The sequence below is a fragment of the Plasmodium vivax genome, chromosome 9, assembly GCF_000002415.2.
Source record: "Plasmodium vivax chromosome 9, whole genome shotgun sequence".
In the NCBI taxonomy this organism is placed as follows: domain Eukaryota; phylum Apicomplexa; class Aconoidasida; order Haemosporida; family Plasmodiidae; genus Plasmodium; species Plasmodium vivax.
The window spans coordinates 68,500-93,333 of NC_009914.1; the positions used below are offsets into that span (position 1 = coordinate 68,500).

Here is a 24,834-nt window from a genome sequence, read left to right on the forward strand (position 1 = left end):
TTGCATAATTAAGTTAAAAAATGGACCCTACAAGGGGAGGGGAAAGGAAAAAAAAAGTCAACACACGCAGCGTAGCAGATAGCACGTAACGTACAACAAATTGGGCGAGGAAAAAAAAAAGGGGATAACTTCAGCGCGCCAGTTACTTTCTCCTTTTCCTCTTCGCATTCGTGTGAACAGCCATTAACGCAGGGCTTCCAAACGCCACAACCCCGCGTACACACAACGCGCATATAACATAAGATCGCCTCGTGCATAAATGCAACGCATTTTAAAATGTAAATGCACAACTGAAACAAGTGCCGTATCGCTGAACTTCAAAATTTAGGAGAGGGCACCTGCTGGAATAACGTCCCGTTTGTCACTTTTTCTTTTCCTTGCTGTTCGAGGCTTTGGAGTTCTAAAGGGGTGGGGAAACGTTTCGGGGGCATGTGCAGCGCGCGTGCATACATACGTACATGCGTACATGCATACGTACGTACATTCACACACACATACGCAGATACACCATGCTCATCGGCGAGGAGGAATCTGTCCCTCCCGGGGTCACCCGTCTTGCCAGCAACCAACGGGCGCACTTACCCTTCTGTTCATCTGGACAACGGCGTCCACGATCAGCCGGCATCTATACTCGATGTTTTCGAACGGGGTGCTTGCGTACTTAAAAAAATCCTGAGCTTGGGCCCAATAATAGGGCGTCTAAAGGGTGAGGGAAAAACGCAGAGGTGTGTTTAAAATGGCGCAAAAAAGAAAAGAAAAAAGAAAAAAAAAAACTTCTCCACAATGCGCAACTAAAAAATGAGCAAATCCGCGTGGTGTGCAAAAACGGGGCAACCACTCGCTCATTTTCACCCCCCATAGAAGGCGAACTTACCAAAATGTGAATGCTCTTCGTGTGGACCACCCCCTGCTGGTACAACAGCCAAAGTAATATTTTATTTTCCCTTTCGTAATAAGCTATTTCTTCTTCGCTCATGGCAGGTTTGGTCTCCTTCTCTTCCTTAACTTCCCCTGTGGGGTTTGGTGGTTCCTCGACTTTCTGCACATGTTCGTAGCAAAGGTTCGGGGGCAGCTCCAGCTTGTCAATGGTGTCGACTCCATCGGACAGCTGCTTTTCAACCTGCCAAGGGGGAGAGGAACGGGTTTCCATGATAAAGGGCATCGAGTGAAAGGGGTCATTTTTTGCGCGCACTAGGAAGTATAAACATGTGCAAGCAAACGTATATAATGTACACACAAACGAAGCTGCGCACAGACGCTTCTCGCTTCTCGCTTCTCGAAAAATCTCTAAATTACAAAATTTGCGATGAGGTCGTTTTCTTCCTGAATCAACTGCCTCTGCAGGTCGGACTTTTGAATTTTGTCGAAGAGTCTTTTACCCTGCGGGGGAGCGGCAAAAATGGGGCGGTGTGAGGGGGCGATGTGAAGGAACGGTGTGGGGTACCGTTTGAGTGCACATAAGATGAATGGTGGTGGCACGCATAGAAGCAAGTATAGAAGCACTCCTGATGCTAGGCGCGATGCTATACACAGCGCTGTACACGCCGCCATACACAGCGCTATACACACCGCTGCTCGCAACGCTGCTCGCTGCGCTCCCCGCTGTGCTTACCCCCTTGACCTGGTTGTACCTGCGGAAGAAGACCCGCAGGTAGGCCCTTATATCCTCCAGAGTCTTCTTCGAGTTGCCAAAGTACTTCTCGTGGATGAACTCAATTTCGTCGCTCCCGTAGACGATCAGCCCGCTCATCAGCTTGTTGTACTCCGCCTTGTTCCACTTGGCGAACCCCTCCTTGAGCAGCTCCTCTTTTTCGCTCCTTATCTGATCAATATCTACGTTAACCAAATCATGATCGACGCCCTTCCTAACCGGCTTGCTGCTCTTGCTCTTCTTGCTGCTACTAATTTCGTTGCTATTGTTGTCTCCCAAGTGCCTCTTAACAAAGTTGGTGAGGTACTCGTAGCAGACCTTCACATTTTTGTCTCTGAACCGAACCATGCTTAGCTTCTTCTTCGCCTCAAACAGTTTGATAATTTTCTTCTTCATCTGCTGGACTTCGCTTACGCTGTCGGTAGCTTCTGTGGCAACAACCTCCCCTGCTGTTTTGTTCGCACCATCCTGGTTGCTGGCACTTCCCCCCTCAGCGCCGTTGATGCTGGGATCACCGGTACCCTCCTCATCCCTGTGCTCATCAAAAATGTTCGGATATATCAAATTGATAATTTCGTAAATATTCTTCCCATGCCGATCGAGGAAGTCAGAAAAATTTATGTACTTTTCAAAATCCTTTTGGTCACTTTGCGCGTCGATGATTTTCCTAATTTTGTCTTGACTAACGCGATACTTGCTCCACCTTTCTTCTAACTTTTCCAACTCATCTAATTTTGCATTGTTAAAAAATTGGAAGTCATGCCCCCCTCTGGCTTCTGCCTTCCATCCTTGCAGCTCCGTTTTTTTCTTGTTAATTTTGTTACTTGTCGATTGGATAACTTTCCATTTGCTTTTTCTTTCTCCTAAATCGAGGAAGGTCATATTTTTTTTATTATTTTTCAGAAACTTCTTTATGGTACTTCTTATTTTGTTAAGATTTTTCTTCTTTTTCTTCTTCTTTTTGGGAACTCCGTGGATGCCTGCTCCGTCAGCTGCTGCTTGCCCTTCTGGGACGTTCCCCTCGGAGTAATCCCTCTCCCCCTCATCCTCCTCTTCTCCCTCCTCCGAGTCGGAATACTCCTCATCGCTGGAATCCTCTGATCCATCTTTTGCCAAATCGTTGTACATGTTCAACCCTCCATCTAGTGATATATTCGAAAGGTCAAAAATATTTTCCAAATTTTTTAACTTATTTTCAATTTCCATAGTTCTCTTCTCCGCATCGGCCAAAATGATGTCAATATCTTCATCCGAAATGGAGGAGATATCCTGCGTTTTGTACACCTCTGGGGCTCCAAAATTTAAAATGTCGTGTAATTCTTGCTTATTATTTTCTTTGTGATTCAAATTTAGCTTTCCCTTTTGAATGATAAGCGAATCTAGCTTTAGCTTCTTCGCTGCCCTTTCGACGATTTTCTCCTCCACTGAATTTTGCGTGACAAATCTGTATACGATGACTTTTTTTTTTTGACCTATACGGTGAGCTCTGTCCATGGCTTGGATATCCATCTGCGGGTTGTAATCCGAGTCAAACAGAATGACAATATCTGCCGTAGTTAAGTTAATGCCTATCCCTCCCGCTCTAGTTGACAGCAAAAAGATAAAGTATTTACTATTCGGCTCGTTAAACTGATTGATCCTTATTTGCCTCTCGTCTCCCACGGTGGACCCATCGATACGAAGGTACTCATAATTCTTCCACCTGCAGTAATCATCAATGATATCTAGCACTCTGGTCATCTGCGAAAATAGGAGTACCCTGGAATTTTCCTTTTTCAGTCTTGGGAGGAGCTTATCCAGGAGGGACATCTTCCCAGACGTCTCGATCAGGTGATTCCCCTCTATGTAAGGCGGCTCTTCAATACCATCAAATAGGTAGGGATGATTACAGCACTTCCTCAGCTGCATAAGTATGTTAAGCATTTGATTTTTGCTCCCCGTCATGGCATTAATAACATCAATGTTTTTGCTAAGTATATCAGAATATAACTTCTTCTGCAATTTTGACATGCCCACAAATACGTATATCTCCCTCTTTGGAGGCAGGGACTGCTCCACCTCCACCTTCAGCCTCCTTAACATAAAGGGCTTCAAAATGGTGTGCAGCTGCGTAATTATTTCGTTCTGCTTATTATCATTCGAACTAATCTTCGAAATGTTAAATAAGTTGTCAAATTCTTCCGAATTGTCAAAAATTTTTGGCATTAAAAAGTTCAAAAGGGACCACAACTCCTTCAAGTTATTATGCAACGGAGTCCCCGTAATTAGCAATCTATTCTCCGATCGCAAAAAACGCACAGACGAACTTAACACACTTTTGTCATTCTTTATCCTGTGCGCTTCATCTATTACGAGGAAGAACCAGTCGATATCAAACAGGGCGCTCTTATCCTTAATCACTATTTCGTAAGTCGTCAGCAGCACATCATAATCGGTATGCAAAACGTTCTTGTTTAGTTCTCTCCTCTGTTCCTTACTCCCGTAATATTTAAACGCCTTCATCTCCGTGCACCACTTCTTAATTTCTTGGTACCAATTGTCCAGCGTGGACCTGGGGCATATGATGATGCTCTTCCTTTTTATATTTTTATTAAATCGTAGGTAACATAATAAGCTGATAGTTTGCAAGGTCTTTCCTAGACCCATTTCGTCCGCTAAAATGCCGTTTATCCTGTGTCTATACAGCTGGTACAGCCAATTTAGCCCTTCTATTTGATACGGCTTCATACACCCGTTGATGTTAGCTGGCTGCTTTATAATAAACGTCTCATCCTCCTCGTTGGCGTCCTTCAGTAACATGTAATCTTCCTCCTTCTCGGTCATTGCGCAACGTCTCGTTTTGTTCGCCTTGGACTGCATATTCATTTTTAGTCGCTGGCCTGACAGCTTCTCCGTGTACCGCTTCGTCTCGGAGAGGAGCTGCTCCAGTTTCTCTTGCAAATAAGTCACCTTCTCCTCGCTCGGGGGGTTGTTGGCACCTTCCTCGAGGTTCTCCTCCGCCGGCAGTTCCTTATCCGCAGTTCCTTCGCTTGACTTCTCGTCCTCCTCCGCGTGGGCGTTCTCCACCGCTTCGGCTGCTTCGGCTGCTTCGACTGCTTCGACTGCTTCTGCCGCTTCGCATTCGGCCAACTTCCTCCTCTTGAGGGCTTCATCGCCCAGGTCCAGCTTGTGCTTGTCCCTCCTGCTGCCGATGTCGCCGCCACCGCTTCCGCTTCTGCCTTCCGGGTCTACCGCGTTGTGCTCGTTTGCGGATTCGCCGAGGGAGTCCCTCACCGCGCAACTCGCGCTTACTTCGCAATTATTCACAAACGGCTCGATGTACTTTCCGCTGTCCCCATTACTAACCGGGTCTCTATTCTTACGACTCTCCTCGTCACTCGTACTGGACCCCTTCCTAACATTATCCAAATCGTTGTAACTATCATAATTCTTCTTAAAATTATTTTCAGTGCTCGCTTCCTCTTTGCAAATATCACCTACATTTTTGTAACACTCCTCATTAGGGTAGTCCTCCTGGTTTGCCTCATCACAAAGGGTGCCCCTTTCTCCACTCTCGTCAGTCACCCCGTTGGCATTACCATCACCTTTGTTATTACCTCCATCAGCTGCTTCCTTTTCGCCGTTTTCACTCTTCTCATTGGCACTTTTGAAATAGTCACATACATTTCGGAACATCTTGGGAACGTCTAATACGCGAGGTTGTCAGTTTATGATTCCCCCCAAAAAAGGGTAATGCGTTTGAGTGTCCTCTCTATATAACGCGTGTCTGTTGGCCTGCACAGGTCTGCTCATGCGGCATGCTTCACCCTCCAGGTGTGTACACGTACATGCCACCACCAACGCTACGCCCTTTCTCCCTTTTGTCTAACCCTTGAGCCACAAAAAAAGGCCACACAAGCGCTCGTGTCTGCTTAGCTCCAGCGCACACCAGCGCGGTGTTGCGAACAAAAAAAAAAAAAAAAAATTAAGCGGCCCAATTTATGCGCGCGATATATGGGTACATTTACGCACATAAAGTTGTCCACAATTTATGACCACAATTTACGTCCACAAATTGTGCCCAAAAATTACGCGAAAACATTCTAATGAGCTGCTCTCCTCTTCATTAACAAATTGACCAGTCAAACGTTTGTCTGTTCTCTCCTCCCGTTAACATGGTTGGAGGGCGCACTACTCTTCCTACTACAGGGGGTAGTGCGTGAACACACATACACGTATGTTGAGATACGCGAACTGTCCTATTTATTCAAAAGGAATAAATCATCATAGGGATATACAGCTGATCGAATTTGGTAGCCTTCCCCACCTTGTCTCCCTTTTTATTCACAAAAAAAAGGGGGAAAGGCTATTTTGCTGTGTCAAATTTGCCTTTTCTCGTTCTACTCTTGCTCCTTCGCCTTGGCTGCACTGTTCACCTGTCCGCCAGCTTATTCACTCACATGAGCATCTGCAAAACGATCACCTGCCACGCGCTTAGTTGCTGTATCGCCACACCCATGCACCTTCGAAAAACATTTTCCCGCTCGCATGTATGTGCGCACGAATGCACGTACACAGGTACACCAGTAGGTATGTGCAAACACGGACGCACTATACCATGTTGCAAACAAAAGGCGCACAGGTGTTTAGCTCCTTCCCCTGCTCTGTGCGCTTCTCTGTGTGATGATTCATACGTGGGAATTTCTCAAAGGAGAAATGGAACCACTGGAACTAATGGAACTAAATCTGAAGGTATAGGGGCGCTGGCTGGACGAACTGGCGCGCTGGAAAAGGGGCAAGTTGGCGCGGCAAAATTGCAAGCCAAAAATGTAAAACAAAAAAGGCAGGAAAAAATGCAAAAGGAATGAGCAGAAAAAAAGGGTAGGGGGAAGGGGAAAGGGCAAAAGGACACAATTTCAACTTTGCGAATTTGCTATGACAAAAACACGCATTAAATCAAGAGAGATACAATTGGCTAATCCTGTAAAATGCAAAAAAAACAGGCGGGCACGCACGTGACCATGGAAAAGGTGTGTTCCCCTACTGTGCAAACACAAAAAGGGGCAGGCCATATAACACGCATGCGTCCGCTCTTAGTTTTGCTTAACAGGAGGCAAAGTACGCATACGGGCCACAAGCATATTCACTGCATATGCGTATGCGTATATACGTAAATGTACAGTGTACATATGAATACATAAAACTCGTTTAGGAAATTAATTTTTTTTTTTTTCTTATCGTTCATTTGTATTTATATTTGCATTTCTTTTTTTTTTTTTTTTTTTTAATTTTTTTTTTAATTTTTTTTTTAATATTTTTTTTAATTTTGGATTAATTTTCTCAGCTTTGGTTTTATTTAATTTTTCTCTCAAATGAGGGGCTGAAGAAATTTCCGCTTTTTCCACAATTGTATGCGAATGAGTAAGGAATGTATATATATGTATACACGTAGTAGTACAAACAAAATTTCCCTTGATTTTTTTTTAGCTTCACAAAGGTATGTAACTCCTTAAATAACCATTTTTTTTTTCTATTCATAGGTGAAAAAAAAAAAAAAAAATGCAAGGGTTATACGCCCGGCACCAAAAAAAAAAAAAAAAAAGGAAAAAATAGGAAAAAAATAGGAAAAAATAGGGAAAAAAAAATGTAGCTACATAAATGCATATTTTTCATAAAAATAAATGTAACAAATTCGATAGTTACAAGTCCTTTAGTCATTTCCAAATGGCTGGAATGGCTTTTTGCAACAATGGCGAACTCAGCATTTTTGTAAAAACTTCAGTACTCCGCGCAGCTCAGTCAAAATTACAAGGGGGCACGGCATCGTACGCATATAAATATATACATATAATATAACCTTACAGTTGATGCGAACCTTCACGCCTCTCTGGCCGAACGAAGCAACGCGGGGTGCGCTAAAAATGGATGGCTTGGTTGGCCATTTGAAGGAAGCGCGCGAAAAATTCCTACATAATACATATAATATGGTAATATACTTTATGTACCGTACCTATTATACGAGCATACATGCAGCGCCGCGCGAACCAAATGGCGAATGGGAATAAACGTGACGACAATGATGCCGCGCAAATGGCACGTACTGATGTAAGTAGTACGTTTGTATGCCGCACGAACTGACGCAGATAACGCTCTTTTCATGCTTCGCCGTAAAGCATGCATATAAAAAAGGGGAGATGCCATGCATCAAATCAAGTGCAAACGCAGCAACATATGCTTCTCATTTCTGCCCGTTGGCTAAACCCAACCCATAATTACCTTCAAGACATTCGCGGAAAATGAAAAATTTTCCGGTTGCAAAGTAGAAAATATATTTGTATGTTACATCATCCTTACAATGATGCAGCCATCGTACAATTTTTCCCCCTTTTCCTTTGATAATTATGTATACCTTTTGGCACAAAAAAGGAGGAACATTTTACTTCATTTTAAAAAAAAAATAAATAGGAAAAAATCCGCATGTTTTTTTTTCACATGTTCCGTAGGTATACATTTTGTGCGAATAAAAAATGCTGCCAAATTTTGAAAAAAAAAACATAACAATTTTGCCATATTGAAGGTTCCCCAAAATTGTACAAAAAAAAAAAAAAAAATTAATTTTGTCAAAATGTTCCCTTTTGTGGGGCCTACATGTTGCTCATCAGGGAAATAAAAACACGCAAAATACCCGCATACGTGTAAATCGTTTCACGAATGGCATATAGTTTGTTCAGCAAAGTGAAAGATGTACACCGGGGGATATACACTCATATGGAAAACACGTGATCGAACGTGTACCCTCCACAACGTTGTTACTATAACGGTCTTCGTGCAGTGTGGAGGCCGATTCGCCCGTTTTTACGATACAGTGTGCTTCTACTTCTACAGCGTTTTCCCCCTTCAAAATGTATGATGTTTTGCCGCCCCTCTGATCCTTCCTCATCGATGAACAAAATTTAAACCAGGCCACTCGGTCTGCATTTAGCAAAAAAAAAAAAAAAAAGCTTACCTATGAGAGGTCACCACGTCAAATGGTTGTACGGTGTGGAGGCTTCCACCATTTTGAAATACATCTCATCACAGGTATTTATTTCTACGTGAAGGGGCAGAGATGTAGCCAGAGGGAAAAAAAAAAAAAAAAAAAATCACACAACAGAGCAACATTGTGGGTAATTTTTTCTTTTTTTTTCACCTGACCAATTTTGAGCATCCATTTGGGAAGGGCCAAAGGAGAGGCACTGCATGCTCCACAAAACTCGTCAAAACGTCGGTAACGTTTCCTCCATATGTGTGCACACAAAAGTGCGCAGAAGGAAAAAGGAGATGAAAAAAAAAAAAAATAAATGAGATAATCCCATGTAGCAACTACAAGGGGACTAAACAATCGTATTCCGCACGGCCCCTTGGAGGCACACCCAATCGGGTAATTGCGTGTAACAGATGTTTCCTTTTTCTGGTGCACCAGCATTTTATGCTCAATTCGTAACTGCTCCTTTTTCTTGTGGAAAAAAAAAAACGCACGCTCTACCCCCGATGAAGGCCGCACACATCAAGGCTTCTTCCCCCCCGGGCGACTGTCGTCATTCAAATAGTTGTTGTAGTACTGCAAGTAGTACTTCTTATACTCCGTGTTCAAATTCCCAACATCCGTCTTAATATAATTCAGGGTGATCTTCTTATTCGTAGCAATGTCAATGACTTGGAAAAAATATTTGCGCGAAATGGGGTCATTCTTCAAATCAAAAATGTGAAACACCTTGTTCAGCAGCAAACCAATTTGGTTAATTGACAATCCAAAGTCAATCATACTATTGTAGAAATTGAAATATTTAAAAAAAAAAAAATATTTTTTTATCAGCGATTCTTTGTTTTCATATTTTAGCTTTTCCAGCAAAACGCTCTCTTGGATTATTTCCGAAATGATGATCAAGAGACTCACTTCCCAGAACTTTATGTTGTTCCACATGTTGTGCGCGTACACAAATTTGTGCAGCAGGATCTTCTTCCTCCGCGGGGTGCTCCCACTACTCATGGGAGGAGTACCCCTTTCGCCACTCTCCTTCTCTTCTTCGTTCACTTGCTCGCAATTTTTCTTCCTTTCGTCCGTCTGTTCCAAATCCTCCGGGGAATCACCATTTGGGGGGGGTTCCCTCGACTGGATGGACTCGCTTGCCCTTGTTATTACTCGTTCCTGTCCGCTAGCCCCTACATCGGCCATAGCAGGAGTGTCGCCATTGGAGGGGTCGTCCATATCGCCCTCCTTCTGCACATCACCCTCCTTCTCCGCATCACCTTCCTTCTCCCCTTCCTCCCTCTCCACCTCCTCCCTACTCTCGTATATATTCACGACGCTCCTCCTCCCTCTGCCACTCTCCACACTCTCCTTCGAGAACACCCGCGCATTACGTACACTGGATGAACCCCCCTTTTCATCCTCATCCGTGATGAAAAAATCGTCCATCCCGCGGGTTTTTTCTCTCCCCCCCTGCACATGACCAGCGCTCATTTGAATTGCCCCCATTGGGGGCTCCCCCCTACCGACTGCCTTTCCCCTTTTGAACTTCTCCAAAAAATGGCACTCCTCCAGCAGCCGCTTAACATCAACGTGGTAATTTTCCTCCACTTCAAAATAAAAATTTTCCGAGGCGACCAAAATGTAGATGGAGGACCAGTAATCAAAGTACAAATCGCAGTAGTCCAAAAAGGACAAAATAATTCTTGCAAATATAATCATGCCGTTCATATTTTTAAAAAAAGTTTTCCCCTTCTTAACATAATACATCAGACACTCACAAAAAATGAATCGATTATTATACACATTGAAGTAGGACGATATGTTGAACTCTTCTATTTTCGTAAAATTCCCATGAAATAAATTTTTCAAATAAAATTGGAAAAAAATTTCCATTTTTTTAAACCGGTTTGTATAATCCACTTCGCTTCCTCCGCTGTCTGAGTCCTCCTCCTTCTGCGTGCCCTCCCTTTCTAGCATGTCCCTTACGTACGTGTAACTCAGATCGGATTCGCAGTGCACACTGTTACGTTTGACGCTATGTCCATCGCCCCCCTCCTCGGGGTTGCTCCTCCGATGGATTACCTCTTCCGAGCGATTTATGCCACCCCCGCGGGGGGGTTCCACCTGGGAGAACTCCCTTTTGATAGAACCCTCATCGGTGGGTACAGCAGCAGATGCGGCTACATCTGCTTGATTAACAGCCTCCGCATGTTCGTCTGGGTGCACCTTATGTCCATCCTCTGTGGACTCCTTCCCCGTTGGGGATACCCCCCCTGGTGGAATCGGCCTCACCACCGAATTGGCCTCACCCTCATTCGGCTCCCTTTTACCTGACTGTGCAGGTATTTCCCCCCCGCGAAGGGCTTCCTTACTGCGATTGGGTGGGTCACTCTGGTTGGGCGAGTCCCTCGGGTTATCCCCGTCAGCATTTCCACCCGGAACACCCTTCCCCACTTCGCTCTCCCCCACTTCGCTCTCCCCCACTTCGCTCTCCCCCACTTCGCTCTCCCCCGCCTCGTTCTCCCCCGCCTCGCTCCCCCCCTTCTTGTTAAAAAAAACAATTTCGTTAAAAATATTCGTATACACACTGCCGCCGCCGCCGCCGCCACCGCCGCCGCCGCCGCCCCTCCTCCGATCGCTGCACTCACTTTGAATCAAATTTTTGTACACATTCACGTTGAAGAGGGACGAAAGTATGCTGCCATATTTACTCCTCCCACTGCTCACATGGGCGTCCTTTTCGAGGTGATCACCCCGGCTGGGGTAAGAAGATCCCCCCCCAACAGTGTTAAACTCATTTCGGTGATCCATCAACATTGGCCAGGAGACAACATTATTGTAAAGGAAGAAATCCTCACCTGGTCTCTTCCCAGCCGCACCCCCCCTGGCGCAATACAATTCGCAGAACTCCTCAATCTCTCGAGCAGCGTCCACATCTTTAAACACATCAATGCAGCCATTCAAATCATATTGCACATTCCTAATATAGGAGGTAAAAAAAATTAAATATTTCATGACGTTATCCTTTATACAAGAAATTCTTTTATAATCCATCGATTCAAGAGAGTACAAAATGCTTTTCATTTTTTTCTCTTTTTTTAGCTCCACTTGGTTTACATTATTTATGATATTCTTATATTCATATTCCCTCTTTTTGGCTAGTAAATATTTATGTATACACACATTGGAGAGTTCAATCCGTTTGAGTGGATGATAGTAAATGCTATTGTGAAAGACATGAATCGATTCTACTAAATTCTCGTAGGCACTTACACAATTTTTCACATATTTTACCGTGTCCCTTTTGGTCTTCTCCACCAATTTGTCACTCTCCATTCCGTCTATCCTGATCTGGTCATACACATTTTTATGATTAATGAGCGTACTGTTGAGGGTACTATATATTATTTCACTTTCGACGTAGTTAATAAAATCTGCTATTTGCTCACATCTCCTTTCGATGTTTTTCTTTAGACTCATTATTCCGTTTTGGATCCCCGATGATTCGTCGGTAAAGATTTTAAACGAGTTACACAGGTTTCTTAAATTCTGCTCGTACTCCTTTTCGATGCTAATGATGTCCTGGAAGATCCTACTCAGGTGTTCGCAGCACTTTCGCCCTTCTTCCACGCGTCGTAGTGCCTTCTGCCAGTCGAGGATGCTGTCAATTGGGGGTAGTGAAAATAGGGGTGCATATAGAAGTGCTTGTCTGCGTATCCCATTTGGGGAGTCTCCATCTAAGCGGTGTTGCCTCAAATGAGTGGGACAGGGAAGGTCTACCCCTCTGCAGGGCGGGAGTACCCCTCAGCACACATTCACACTGCGCAGTCCGCTCGTCCTGCAAAACTTACAAGGTCTTTTCGAAATTCTTCAAGTTGGCCTCCCTCGGGGCATTCCTACTCTCTTCCTCCGGGCGAGCCTCCTGGTTCGCATTATCCTTCATCGTGGAGGTTGAGGACAGGAGGGATCGTCAAGAAGAGGTTAATCAACTCTGCTACGGGGTGTTCAGGAGGGTATATACTTTTGCGCACATTTGGGGGGAGATAGGCGGACACATACACCTGTGCACTAACACCTCGTGATGCTCACGAAAATGCGCCAGAGGGAAGATCAAACGGGGGTGACCATCACGTGGGGGTCTCTGCCGAAGCGATTTCTTCTTGTGCTCCCCCCATTAGACTACACGCACAATGTGGCACCAGTCCCCAATCTTAGCAGCAAACGGTGGGGCGGCACTTGTTAGGCGTAAAAACGTGCGCTCGGATGTCCAAGCAAAATGTAACGCCGCCCAAATGTAACGCCGCCCAAATGTAACGCCGCCCAAATGTAACGTCCCCCAAATGTAACGCCCTCCGCTTCTTCTTCCCAGCTGTTTTCCCAATAACGCTCAAGCGGAGTGTATCCCCCGAAGCGGCAGTGTTAATTCCGCGGGGATGTCCTTTCCTCGTGCAGGCAGTCTTATCAAACAGGTCCGCACAAATAAGGGGCCCTCGAGATGGTCTAACACAGCAACCGCTTGACATTCACGTGCGCATATCTGCAAGCAGGAAGGGGCAAAGCTCAGTTTCGTTACACGATTAACAGGAAAAAAAAAAAAAAGAAAAGGAGAGGAGAGGAGAGGAAGCTCGTTCGAATGAAACCTTCAATTGGGTACCCAGAAAAAAAAAAGCACGTAAAAATATCCTGCCCTCTTTTTCACCCTCAATTTTTTCACGCTCGACTTTTTCACCATGGAGTGCTTTCCCCCCTGCGCGTGGAAATGTAGGTAGCCCACTTGCTACTCAACATGTGGCGGAACGTTTCCCCGCGTCCTTTGGCTTAACCGTAGTGTGGAAATGGAGCAGTGGTATAACACGGGGCGCCTTTTCGTTGTGCCAGTTCGTTGTACCGCTGCGTAGCGCCGCTGCGTTGCGCCACGCGGTGGGAGACGAGTCGGCCAGGATGGGAAAGCCCTTTTCTAGAGGACGCGAACGTGGCGAAAAAGGGGGCGACAAAGTTGGGGGCACAAAAGAAATCAGGCCAGCGAGCGCACGTGGAACACTTTTCTTGTGCAGGAAAAAAGGGGCGACACAGTTGGGAAGCCTCCCTTTAGGGGAAGTGGCAATTCCCAGGCTCCGCGCGGGTAGCACATAGCAGTGTGTTCGCGGGCCTTCCTAAGTGGGAGTCCCTAGTGGGTATCCCTTTGTGGGGATTCCTAGGGCGCATTACTAAAGGCACTTCATCAGGGGAGCTCTCTAAACCATGCGCCTAACGGCACGGTTGCCCCGTTTTTCCGCTCTGCTTCACTGCACAAATTTTGCGAAGCGAAAAGGAGCATTGCTTTTTGTTCATTCCTAAGGCCGCCTCGCCCTCGCCCTCGCCTTCGCCATGTGAATAGTTTAGTTTTCTTTTTCATTTCGCCCCCATTTTGGTTTCCTCCCGTTTTTTCTTCCCGTTTTTTCTTCCCCTTATTGCTTCCCCTTATTTCTTCCCTCATTTCTTCCCTTCCTAGAGGAACAGTTCGAAAGGTACACAAGTGAGAAGCATGTGATACCCCCCTAGAGAGGATATTTATTATCTCCCCCAGTTTTGCGTGTATACTTCTGCATCACATTGCTTATTTTTTTTAATTTTTTTTTTTTTTTTTTAAGAACGCCATGTACATCCAAGATTGTCACCTAATGGTACAGCTCGCCGCACCTTGTGAATGAATTCCTTTTTGATACCTTCCAAGGAAGCAGTGTGAAAGAGGGATTGCCTCGCCCACTTCGAGGGACTTACCACCCGGAGCACGCGCTTGTGGAGGTACCCCTGCTGGAATACATATCGTATCCACGTATGCCGCTTAAGGGTGGGCTTTGTCAGGCACTCACCGCTTATTCGAGGCAACCCTCTAAAGTGGCCCACATACACAACGCGTATTGAAGCCACCAGAAAGAGAGTCCCCATTGTTGAGAAACGAACCGGGAGCAGCCCCCTTCACAAAGGCGACTCGCAGAAGTGCCAGCAGAAAATTGGCAAACTGCTTTACTTCTAAAGAGTCACCTCCCCCCCCTGAGGAACAAAATGAAACGCCCACTTGGCTCAGCGCGGGTACCCCTCCTGCTGCCGCTCGTGCTGCTCCTCCCGCTACTTCTATACAAGACGTGCAACGCGGTGTCCCTCCTAGAGTCCATAAAGCACGACTTACAGATCGTGAATAATCACAACTTCAACACAGTGGTTAACAAATTTAGAAGCGAAAAGGTATTCTCCGTTTTGTTCTTTCAAAAATCAAACAAGAATATAAAAGACGTAATAAAAAACTACAACGATGTTGCAGCCAAGTTTAAGGGAATCTTCACCTTGTGTATAGCTGACTGTGATGAGAATCCAACCCTCTGCGAAAGTGAGCTCTCTCTCTACGTCCCAGATTATAAAAATACCAATACGCACCACCTGTTGTTATACCCCATAAACCCAATGCCCAAATTTCTCTTCTCTGAAGAAATGAATGAAGCGAATTTAAAAAAATACACCTACCTGATTCCCTCCAAAATTGACATCATTAAAGAAGCAAAAGATTTTTCTGTTTTCCTTTCTAAGCATGAGAACATGCCCAAGGTCCTCGTCTTCAGCAACAAGAAGAAACCCAACTACGTGTTGAACGCTCTAAGTAACAGCTTTAATAAAAAGCTAATGTTCTGCTACATTAACAACGAACTGAATGACCTTGTGCAGAAATACAACGTGAAGAGCTTCCCCACTATACTCATTTTGAAGAAGGGCAAGTTGGTAGATACTTATAAGGGTAAGCCCAATTTTATTAGCATGTTTGATTGGCTGAATGTTCACTCGGAGACCTTTGTCCTCGGGGGAGGCTTCGACATCTCGCCAGATAAAACAGTTGATAAGCCCTGGAAATTCGAGCTCGTCCCAAAGTTCACCAAAATGTCACACGGAGACATCTGCTTTAAGAAAGCGGACAAAGGGCTGTGCCTCATTTATTTGAAGGAGGGGGATAAGCTGGAAAAAACCGAAATCGACATGCTCCTCTCGCTCAAGGAGAAGTTCAAGCCGCACATCGATGGGAGGTGAGTCCAGGGAAAGCGGCTGCGATGGGGCGGCCCATTGCGCTACCCGTCACGTTGTCACGTCTAACTTGTGCACCACTTCCAACCCGCCTCATCACTTCCACCCCCTGCACCACTTCTAACCCGCAGAGGAATAAACTTCCGGTACATGTGGATCGACATCGCCACGGAGACCAACTTCCGCGCCCTGTTCGAAGTGAAGAACTACCCCTCTGTCGTCGTCTTCAACCCGTACAAGCGAATTCGCTACGCTAAGCTGAACGAAGATTTGGTAGCCACGAAGGAAAATGTGGAAAAGCTTCTGGAAAAAATATCCGGCGGAGATGCTAAATTTACCATGCTCAAGGGGCAAACTCTGCCTGAGTTCGTTCAGGACGATTCGGACCCCAAGGCGAACGTGAAAGACGAGTTATAAAGGGACTTGCGGTGTAGGTTTTGCACCAAAAAAAAAAAAAAAAAAAGTGCCCATCAACAGAGTGTCGCTGTCCTACCTACATGCACACACCTATATACCTAGTTGTGACCCCCACAAGCGATTCGCTTTTCTTTTCATTAACCATCTCTCTACCTCTTGGAAGAGGAACAGATGGGGGAGGCCTACGGGGGGAAAAGAAAATTCCCTCCACATTTGCCTGATGCGTTGCCTCCCCCTCGCGAAAACTTCGCAGCCCTTTTGCGACACCACAGCTTGACATCCTCTAATCCATTTCTCCACTTTTTTTTTTTTTTTTACCACCCCGTAAGAACATTTTTGCGTTTTAAAAAAAAAAAAAATTTAAGAAAACATATTTGTGTTCTGCGAGAGAAAAAGGGGGTGCGGAAAATACCAAGAAGGGGGAAGGCGGTCAAGTGGGAAGAAGCGGGGAAGCAGCGGTTGAGAAGAGAGCTTAACCGTGCGCAGGTGCTTCCACACCACTGCACATAGTGCGTGCGCCGCCGCAAGTTGATGGGCTCCAACGGGGGCTGCGGCCGCCCCAACACGGTACCACTCCCCTGCCGCTTTCCTACCGCCACTCCGCGGCGGGCCCGCGGAGGTCCCAACACTTCACCGTCTGGTCCCACGAGGCAGACAGGACCAAGTCGCCCACCCACACCATCGCGGAAACGCGACTCCTATGGTTCAACATGGAGAGCGTGGAGTGCCTTATCTTAATCTTCTTCGCCTGGCTGCTAGCCAAATCGCTTTCATTAAAAAGAAGGAAGGGCAGATCAAACTGCTCTGCTTTCAACCCTAAGTGGCTGCCCCCCCCTTTGGTGGAGTCGTTGGATACGCTTATGCTAATTTTGCTTTTCCCCTTGAAGTTCCTACCACTGGCACTATGCTTAGAGGTGGCCGCACAATGCTGTGATGTTAGTGGTAGTTTTAACCTGCTGGAGGTTCTCACCCCTTTGATTTCTCCCTGAGTGGGTCCCTCCCCGGAGCTCCCCAAATGAGCTTTACTCGTTAGATTAGGAGGGATCTCCTTCCTACTATTGACTCCCTTCGTTTTAATAGTGTTGAATAACTCATTCCTAGACATGACTTGAACTCTCTTATCGTGGGTGCTCTGCACATTTGGAGTTAACGTCCTTTTCCTATACGCGTCGAGTGTGCTAACTTTTCCCATTTTCCCCCCTTTGTCATAATTCCTATTGCTATTTTCTTGCCTTAACAAGTCAGGCGTTTTTCTATAGTTACACTCAGATACGATAGAAGTGGATCTATTACTTCTAACCGTTTTTTTGTTCAAAAGGAGGAAGTTCTTCCCTCCATTTTTGTTCCTTCCCGTGGCCGTTTTGGTGGTTAAGTCTCCAGGAAGGGGAGGGAGAAAGGCACAAGGTGGGCTCTCACCAGGGATAGAAACAGGACACGCTATGGACGTGCCTGACCTGTTCATTCCATCCACGTGCTTTTCCGTCTGCCAAAGTTTGATGCTGCCATTATCTGATGAAGAGCAGAAGAGGTTATCATACCTCCTCGAGAAAGATAAAAAACGAACAGGGGAAGTATGCCCGACGTATATTTCGAGTGGCTTCCTCTCATCCAGAAAACGTAAATCAAATTTTTTTACTAAACAATCTGATGCCCCCGAGAATAAGAAGCTCCCATCTGAAAGGACCGTATTAATGGAGTACTTGGAGTGTAACTCCCCATTTTTATGAATAGGCAATGGTTGCCTAAAATCGAAGAATAGCATGTTCCCCTTGTAGGAGCTGAAAATGTGCATCTTGTGCTCCTCATTACAAGTGCAGTAGTTTAAAGAATCCCCTATCTCTTCATACCTGTAGATATTTTTTTTTTTATTAAAATCTAGTAGACAAATGGATCCTTCTTTGCTCCCATATGTCATTTTGCTGTCATCAAAATAGTTCATGCAGAAAATGGAGTTACACTGGCTAGCTAAAATTTCTTTAACCTTCTTTTCGCCCATGTCGATTATGCAAATGTTGTGATCCCTGTTTGTCATTCCTGCGCAGAGGTACCCCTTCTTCTCGTGGTAGCTGGAGCACAGTATGGGGTTGCCCAGCTGAATGTTCTTCACGTTCGTCGCGCGGTTTGCCCCCACCGGGTGCGTTGCACCGTTTGCGTCAACCATGTTTGTCGCACCTTTCGCCTCTACCCCCTTCGCCTCCAACCCCTTCGCTGCTCCCCCTTCTTCCCCCTCCAAAGACCACACAGAAACCACACAGTCGTGCGAAATCGTTGCGAACTCCTTCTCCCCCACGAGGTGGATCCCCTCAATGGAGTTGTCGTGCCCTTTGAAGCTCCATATCGGCTTGATATTGCTCACCGCTCTCCCCCCATCGAACAGCTGCTCATTGTTTTTTATTTCGAACATGTAGTCCTCACTCGACAGGCAGTTTCGGAAGTCCATCTTGCCTGCCGCATCGGGATGGTCTGCCCTGATAAAATCTAATGTCCAATCGAACGGTCAATTGAGTGTCCAATCAAGTGCCCCTTCGATCGAGGGCAACCAACTTTGGGGGCACACCCACTGTAGGGGGAAGAAACGTACGCACCCCTCCTAAATGGGCTCCCAGCAACGGGGGAATACACAAATCAGTATGCGTAGAAGCCCTCAAAAAGGGGACACACCAGTGCACGCATACGTTCGCGTGACAGGGAAGAAGTTAAACCATTCAGATATCATGCGGAGTTTGTGCGGATCTTACGCGGATCTCATGCGGACCATCCGTATGCACACGTGCATCCGTCTGACACACTTTTTCGGCACAAATAACCTCCCTGTGGAGATAACTTCGTAACGTCTTTTTTTTTTTTTTTTTTTTTTCCCCTCTTTACAAGTTCGCCCAACGCACAATCTGCAAACCCCCACCCTCAACAACGAAGCGATGCGGACAAATTTGAAAAATTGTTCCCTCCGTTGGTGGGTATCCCCTTGCACATATTCGAAATGGAGAAAAAAAAAAAAAAAAAAAAAAAAGATGAAAAAATGAGGCCACTTTATGCCCTTTGCTAGCTGTCTTAGGGGCGTCATTTTTTTTTTTTTTTTTTATCCCCCCAATTTGGAGCGTACCCCAAAATGGCACTCCAACATCTGGGGAAAGATGGACACACCAAATGGGATTCATCCATCAGTCCGACTGAAACACTGCAGAGTCGACTCCCTTCTCCGTTGCGCCTAAACGGGATCAAAAAGGCCCTTCGCATTACCCCCTCCCCCGCAGATCCATACGGGCACGATGCACACAAAGTGATGCTTCGCTTTTCCGCAAACGGAATCCCCCAAATGTGCCTCCCCCCCCGCCAACATTATAACACACCGTAGTGACATTGCTGCCCTAAATGAGAATTAGAAGTGCCTCCAAAAGGGTAACGTTCTTTTTGTCCTTCCGGTCCAACTTCCACACGTCTCCCCCTTTAAGGAAAAAATCAAACCCATTCGTTTGACCCCGCGGGTCGCACTTCCCTACGCAGCACTCCATAGCGACAAGCAGAAGTGAGCATTTTCGCTACAAACGCATGTGGGGCAAATTAACTTCCCGTTTGGTCGTTTCATCTTCCCATTGATAACGCGCACCTGGAGGTACACGCTCGTCTGGCATACTGGGGCGTGTCACCCGAGGGGCCCTTCTCCCCAACTCCCCGGAGAGGCTGAAAGGCTGAAAGGCTGAAGAGGCTACACCGCATTGACCCCCACGGCACTCCACACACACCACGGACAGGATGAAGAACAACCTGATGCTCTCACTCAACAACGCCAAGGACTACCTGAAAAGCAGAAACGAAAATGGCCAATCTGTGTACAACCACATATGTGACGTAATAAATTTTATTATCGTGGAGAAGCCAGAAAAATGTTATGAGCATTTCGAAATGATTTCTAGTCATATAAAGGAAAGTAAAAAGGGGGACTCCGTATCTGCTCCGTCTTCCGCAGCGTGTGGTTCTCCTTCCCACCGTGGAAGGTCCAAAGCGTCCAAAGAGCCCCACTTGAGGGACGCCAATCTGGACAGCTACATACTCCACGATTATATAAAAAATAAAAAGGACTGGCTAGCCAAAATAAAACTCTCACTCCAGAAGAAAGTGCAGCCAAAACCGTCTCATTTGCCATTTTTAAAAAATTTTTACGAACAAGCGAAATTAATTAACTGGGCAGGATACCACATAGGGAGTGATTCCGTTTGGCTCATCAACGAATCCGTGAAAAACGTCCTCGAAAAATATAAAAATGAATTGGCTTCCCTGCACTTCTGGGGAATACTCAAAGGGGTAAAAAACGACTACTACATTTTGGAAGGCCTTCTAAAGGGGGACTCCACCTTCCTGCTTCAGAGAAAAGGGAAAAAGGCAGCACCTTCGGAGGACTCCAATGGGGGGGAGTCCTCCAGCAGCGAAGAGTCCTCATCAACAGAGGGGGGGAAGCACGAAGAGGAAGGCGAGGAGGAAGACGAGGAAGAGGACGACGAAGAGGACGAAAACGACGAAGAGGACAGCAATGACGAAGGGCGGAAAAACCGAAATAACTCCAGCGGAAAATCCACAAACCCAAAGGGAAAAAACAAACCAACGGAGAGCCACCAGCTGAAATACACAAGGGAAGACTTTGCCACCTTCAACAAGAGGGTCAACAGACACGTCTACTGGGCGTCCGTCAACGGAACGGACGAATGGGTTCTCCTAAAACCGACGACGCCAGAGTACATCCAAATGGCTAGTAGAACCAATAAAATGCTAACGGGGCATATGAACAAAATAATAACCGCCTTCCCCAACATTGCCATAAAGGAAAAGCACTACCTTAGGGCGCTCATTTCGCTCATATCCTCCTACACGCACATATCGCCTAGGCGGTACTACATCACCAGGGGGGCGGAAAAAAAACGGGGGGCTGGGAAGCGGAAAAAGGGGGGCAAAGACCAAAGCGGTGAAGAGGGTGAAGAGGGTGTAGACCAAGACGAAGACGAAGAGGATTACTCCAATGCGTCTAACGAAAAGGACGACCATTCTAGCGAAACGAACGATGAAAATGAATACACTGAGGATGGCGAGGAGGAGGAGGAGGAAGAGCGGGGCGGAGACAAACGGAACGGAGGTCTCGACCATCACAAGGACAGCCACAATGCTGGGGAAGATAGCCTAATTGAAAATAAAAAGTTCCAATTCGATACAAATGCCCTTTCACGCTTGGAAAACTGGGTTCACTGCAAACATTACTTCCTACCCAATGGACATGTGTGCTACCCCAAAGATGGACGCACGAAAAATGGGGGACGAGCAAGGAACGCCCAAATGAGGCAAATTATTAAACAAAACCCCCCTTTAAAAATTTTAAGAGGCATTAATGCGCAAAAAGAAAACCAAGTTACTCCCACGTGGAAGGTGAAGCACCTCAATCCTGGTCACTACTACGGACCGCATAGTCTCCACTACGACGTAATCGTCATATACAATTTTACCTTTTATGGCGCCTTTACTGTTTACTCAAATGGGCAGTTTTTTAACTTCTACGTTGGAAATGGGATGAAATCGAAACACTCGTTTATTCACACGTACCAGCCTGGCAAAGTCGAGTCGGACGAGAGTGAGTTGTCCGAGGTGGACCACTCAAGCTGAGGGGGGTACCACGCCCCCTTTGCGAGGAGAGGAAAGGGAAAATTTATACGCGCATATGATGTGGTCGTTCCAGTTGGGCATATATATATATATACATATATATATATATATATATATTTTTTTTTTTTTTTTTTTCTTTTTTCCACCCTATCGTAATGACATTGCCGCTACACGGTGTAAGTCTCCTTTTGTTGCTCCCATGGGACATCCTTTGGAGGTGCCAACATGCATGGTCACTTTAGAGAAAGAACTTTACGATGCACACAAAATTGATTAAAAAGTGTTACGCTACATGGGGGTGATACTATGACGGTTATATGAGATCACCAATTGGTAGGTACGCACCGCTAGCTGGTGCCATCCGTGCACACACTAACGCCTTACGTCGTCTGGCCACGCGTTCGAAGCGACTCCTCCTGGGAAGAGAACTAAATGACCAAATGGACTTCAAACCGGGTTGGAAAAATTCAAAAAAGTTAAATTTATTGCTAAAATGTACGCAGAAATTTCCATCATGAGGGAGCACATACAAAAAAAAGGTAAAAAAAAGGTAAAAAATGTAAAAAAAGGAGCCAACAAATGGGGTCACACTGGGGGAGACAAACTCACAGGTAGGGGAGTTCCCCAAAGCTGCTCTCCTCACTCAGAGGCCCCTTCACAAACAGGTTGCTTAAAATGTTGAGGAGAAAAAAGGGCAGCATTTTCAAAGGTGCCTTGCCCACACAGTGTTCGCATTGGCTTCAACTTCGTCCCTCGCTCTGCATGCACATTGGCTTCAACTTCGTCCCTCGCTCTGCATGCACATTGGCTTCCATTTTACGTCAGCTTGGTTAATGAGCCGAGCCACGTTTTTGTTGCATCAAATGGGTAATCCTCCAAACGGGCATCCGCAAAGAACACACAGACTGCTTCCTCCCACGCCACACTAGTTCCACCATTTGACCAGGCCTAGCCCGTCCTGCTGCACGGTACCCTTCAAAGGGGGATTACACAAGGGCGGTGAGGAGGAGGTATACCGCTCGCGGTGGGGGAGCAAAAATCCCCCAATGATAACGCCATGTGGGGACAAACCGCATAGCCGCTTCGCCACTCGGCTGCCCTATCTTACCGTTATGGACATCGACGGCGTCGTCTCGTCCTTCCGCATCTCGTTGGGGTCTGCATAAAGGAACGTCCATTTAGCGGTGTGTAGCCGCATTTGCGTGCTCACGTAAGTACGCACCTGCACATGCGCATACGTTAAGTGCACTTTTCTTTTCTTTTTTTCTCCCCTCCTACCGCTAAAATAGGTGTCCAGCACGCGCACTCTGATCAACTCATCCTTTGTGTAAAAAAATTTTATCCCCTCGAAGGTCCAGTACCACTCCTTCTTCTCCATATCACTGGGGGGGCGCAAAAGTGGGAAAAAAAAAAAAAAAAAAATAAATAAAAAAAATAAGTGTGGTCATTCACAGGGAGTTATTCAAAGAGGGTCACTCAAAGAGAGCCATTCGCAGAGGGTCACCCCCACTGCTGCCGCTCCCAAGTCGTGCATTTTTATCCGCATCAAAAAGAAGGCATTTTTTTTGATCCCTCTCGTCGCTTTCGCAACTCTCATCGTACAACTCCTTGGGCTCCCTCAGATTCGCGCAGTTCACCCGGATGTTCTCGAAGAAGCCTATGCTGACTGCAAACGGGAGGAGGGAGTGCCATGTTTGCGGTGTGGTGTCCCCATTTGGTGTATCCCCCCCAAATGGCTGCATTGCCTACCCTGGGGGGTATAATACATCACACGCGGGACACCACATGCGCACATAAAAATATGTAACTCATTCTACGCGGGCACCTCGCTCTGCCGACGTGTGTCCTACTTATAATCCCATTCGAGTCCGAGTTTTTTACGAAGCCCTCAATAATTTCATTTTCAAACGGCTGGAAATATACCAGCCGGAAAATCACGTCGAATCGAATCTCCCCTGTGCCCTTTAGAATCTCCCTGTTCTTCACCTCCAGTATGTCGTACAGGCCGACGCACAGACCCACATTTTGCAGCACCTTAAAAAAGGGGAAAGAAAAATATCGCAGGGGTTAGGTTCCTTTAAACGGTACACATAGAAACGGGTTTACCCCTTTGCTAGAAGAGTGTACCGCATAGCTTGGCTGACCGCTAAACGAGGAGGAGAAAAGTGTCACTTTTTTTTTTTTTTTTTCCCCTCCCCCACACACTCCACTCCTTTGCTGCTCCCTCACCGCCGCCTTCCCAATCGTACCTTGTCGACGTACTTGGCCCTTATCAAAAACTCAATCACATTTTTTAACTCCTCCTCCATAAAATGGGGCTCAATCTTTATCACGTCCTCTATGCGAAACAGGGAGAACATCCTTGAAGCTTAAAAATGAGGAAAAACTGGGGGGCCTCTTCTTCCCTACTTGCTTAGGCTCATGCTTTCACCAAGGGGTAATCAAAGCGTACACCTCTCTCTATGCATATGCTCACGTACGGTAGGTACACTCTGCTGCTGGTAAGAAGTAGGCTGCTCTCGTGCGGCAAGAAAAACCAACGCAGAAAACGCCATTTTTTACGCTATGCTGCTTCTCCCCCAACGCGCCAAATGACCGTTTCACTCAGGTGTTACCTCACTGGGATGTATAAAAAATGAGCGGTTAAAAATGGTGGGCTGAGAAAGAAGTGTTCTTTATGTGATGCCCAATCCGTCTGAACATCCTTTGCGAATCTCAAAACGGCAAGATATCTCCGCCCACCCGTTCCCCCTGCGCCACGTGCCCCTCGCTAATTCCCCGACATTTTTTTTTCATTTTTACGCCCCTTCTTCTGCCCCTTCCCTGCATATAACACTGTTTCGCTTCAGTCCCACCGTCCGCGGGCGCCCAGAGGCAAAATTATTAACACGTGAAACTTTCACGAATGCTTAAACAGTTGGTACGTTTTTTTTTCCCTCCGCTGGCTATCTATCCCCAATTGGATTTTTTTTTTTTTTTTCCCCTTTTACTTATATAGAACACACGCATTTTGAGCCTCAAACTTTCTGCTTCCCCCCCTCCATCATCACTCACCTATACCTTCACCGCCAGGAGGTTC

General features: G+C 46.1%; 6 protein-coding genes across 6 annotated transcripts, besides 48 other annotated features; 2 read left to right on the forward strand and 4 right to left on the reverse strand.

Moving 5' to 3' along the window:
• Window positions 1-361: 361 nt before the first annotated feature.
• On the reverse strand, window positions 362-5,326 carry PVX_090890 (helicase, putative; the record flags this gene model as incomplete). Its single annotated transcript, XM_001615121.1, has 5 exons — window positions 362-400; window positions 583-699; window positions 875-1,120; window positions 1,297-1,380; window positions 1,613-5,326. 5 exons carry the CDS (start codon window positions 5,324-5,326, stop codon window positions 362-364), a joined length of 4,200 nt encoding a protein of 1,399 aa, XP_001615171.1.
• Window positions 426-510: a microsatellite.
• Window positions 663-687: a microsatellite.
• Window positions 1,560-1,584: a microsatellite.
• Window positions 3,782-3,833: a microsatellite.
• Window positions 4,404-4,443: a microsatellite.
• Window positions 4,414-4,459: a microsatellite.
• Window positions 4,559-4,722: a microsatellite.
• A 403-nt stretch (window positions 5,327-5,729) lies between the features above and the next one.
• Window positions 5,730-5,752: a microsatellite.
• A 446-nt stretch (window positions 5,753-6,198) lies between these two features.
• Window positions 6,199-6,223: a microsatellite.
• A 308-nt stretch (window positions 6,224-6,531) lies between these two features.
• Window positions 6,532-6,551: a microsatellite.
• A 482-nt stretch (window positions 6,552-7,033) lies between these two features.
• Window positions 7,034-7,076: a microsatellite.
• Window positions 7,077-7,495: 419 nt separating this feature from the next.
• Window positions 7,496-7,517: a microsatellite.
• Window positions 7,518-7,778: 261 nt separating this feature from the next.
• Window positions 7,779-7,804: a microsatellite.
• A 212-nt stretch (window positions 7,805-8,016) lies between these two features.
• Window positions 8,017-8,047: a microsatellite.
• Window positions 8,048-8,114: 67 nt separating this feature from the next.
• Window positions 8,115-8,142: a microsatellite.
• Window positions 8,143-8,193: 51 nt separating this feature from the next.
• Window positions 8,194-8,253: a microsatellite.
• A 396-nt stretch (window positions 8,254-8,649) lies between these two features.
• Window positions 8,650-8,681: a microsatellite.
• A 495-nt stretch (window positions 8,682-9,176) lies between these two features.
• On the reverse strand, window positions 9,177-12,585 carry PVX_090895 (hypothetical protein, conserved; the record flags this gene model as incomplete). The annotated part of the gene is made up of 2 exons (XM_001615122.1): window positions 9,177-12,303; window positions 12,494-12,585. 2 exons carry the CDS (start codon window positions 12,583-12,585, stop codon window positions 9,177-9,179), a joined length of 3,219 nt encoding a protein of 1,072 aa, XP_001615172.1.
• Window positions 9,265-9,289: a microsatellite.
• Window positions 9,582-9,605: a microsatellite.
• Window positions 9,609-9,657: a microsatellite.
• Window positions 10,011-10,072: a microsatellite.
• Window positions 10,391-10,411: a microsatellite.
• Window positions 10,803-10,843: a microsatellite.
• Window positions 11,198-11,223: a microsatellite.
• A 26-nt stretch (window positions 12,586-12,611) lies between the features above and the next one.
• Window positions 12,612-12,653: a microsatellite.
• A 133-nt stretch (window positions 12,654-12,786) lies between these two features.
• Window positions 12,787-12,820: a microsatellite.
• Window positions 12,821-13,746: 926 nt separating this feature from the next.
• Window positions 13,747-13,774: a microsatellite.
• Window positions 13,775-14,094: 320 nt separating this feature from the next.
• PVX_090900 (hypothetical protein, conserved) lies at window positions 14,095-16,109 on the forward strand (the record flags this gene model as incomplete). Its single annotated transcript, XM_001615123.1, has 2 exons — window positions 14,095-15,694; window positions 15,824-16,109. Exons 1-2 carry the CDS (start codon window positions 14,688-14,690, stop codon window positions 16,107-16,109), a joined length of 1,293 nt encoding a protein of 430 aa, XP_001615173.1. The 5' UTR covers window positions 14,095-14,687.
• Window positions 14,645-14,665: a microsatellite.
• Window positions 14,802-14,827: a microsatellite.
• Window positions 14,966-14,991: a microsatellite.
• An 8-nt stretch (window positions 16,110-16,117) lies between the features above and the next one.
• Window positions 16,118-16,161: a microsatellite.
• Window positions 16,162-16,370: 209 nt separating this feature from the next.
• Window positions 16,371-16,393: a microsatellite.
• A 305-nt stretch (window positions 16,394-16,698) lies between these two features.
• On the reverse strand, window positions 16,699-18,549 carry PVX_090905 (WD domain, G-beta repeat domain containing protein; the record flags this gene model as incomplete). Its single annotated transcript, XM_001615124.1, has 1 exon — window positions 16,699-18,549. The coding sequence occupies one exon, from the start codon at window positions 18,547-18,549 to the stop codon at window positions 16,699-16,701; it is 1,851 nt and encodes a 616-aa protein (XP_001615174.1).
• Window positions 16,778-16,827: a microsatellite.
• Window positions 16,994-17,017: a microsatellite.
• Window positions 17,249-17,269: a microsatellite.
• Window positions 17,381-17,415: a microsatellite.
• Window positions 17,556-17,582: a microsatellite.
• Window positions 17,573-17,592: a microsatellite.
• Window positions 17,906-17,943: a microsatellite.
• Window positions 18,110-18,132: a microsatellite.
• Window positions 18,164-18,213: a microsatellite.
• Window positions 18,550-19,123: 574 nt separating the features above from the next.
• Window positions 19,124-19,265: a microsatellite.
• A 597-nt stretch (window positions 19,266-19,862) lies between these two features.
• PVX_090910 (hypothetical protein, conserved) lies at window positions 19,863-21,755 on the forward strand (the record flags this gene model as incomplete). Its single annotated transcript, XM_001615125.1, has 1 exon — window positions 19,863-21,755. One exon carries the CDS (start codon window positions 19,863-19,865, stop codon window positions 21,753-21,755), a length of 1,893 nt encoding a protein of 630 aa, XP_001615175.1.
• Window positions 20,027-20,112: a microsatellite.
• Window positions 20,307-20,330: a microsatellite.
• Window positions 20,418-20,559: a microsatellite.
• Window positions 21,231-21,261: a microsatellite.
• Window positions 21,756-22,393: 638 nt separating the features above from the next.
• Window positions 22,394-22,418: a microsatellite.
• Window positions 22,419-22,680: 262 nt separating this feature from the next.
• Window positions 22,681-24,115, reverse strand: PVX_090915 (RNA polymerase Rpb7, N-terminal domain containing protein; the record flags this gene model as incomplete). The annotated part of the gene is made up of 6 exons (XM_001615126.1): window positions 22,681-22,728; window positions 22,864-22,913; window positions 23,034-23,137; window positions 23,358-23,421; window positions 23,606-23,789; window positions 24,005-24,115. The coding sequence occupies 6 exons, from the start codon at window positions 24,113-24,115 to the stop codon at window positions 22,681-22,683; spliced, it is 561 nt and encodes a 186-aa protein (XP_001615176.1).
• Window positions 23,393-23,419: a microsatellite.
• Window positions 24,116-24,834: the final 719 nt, after the last annotated feature.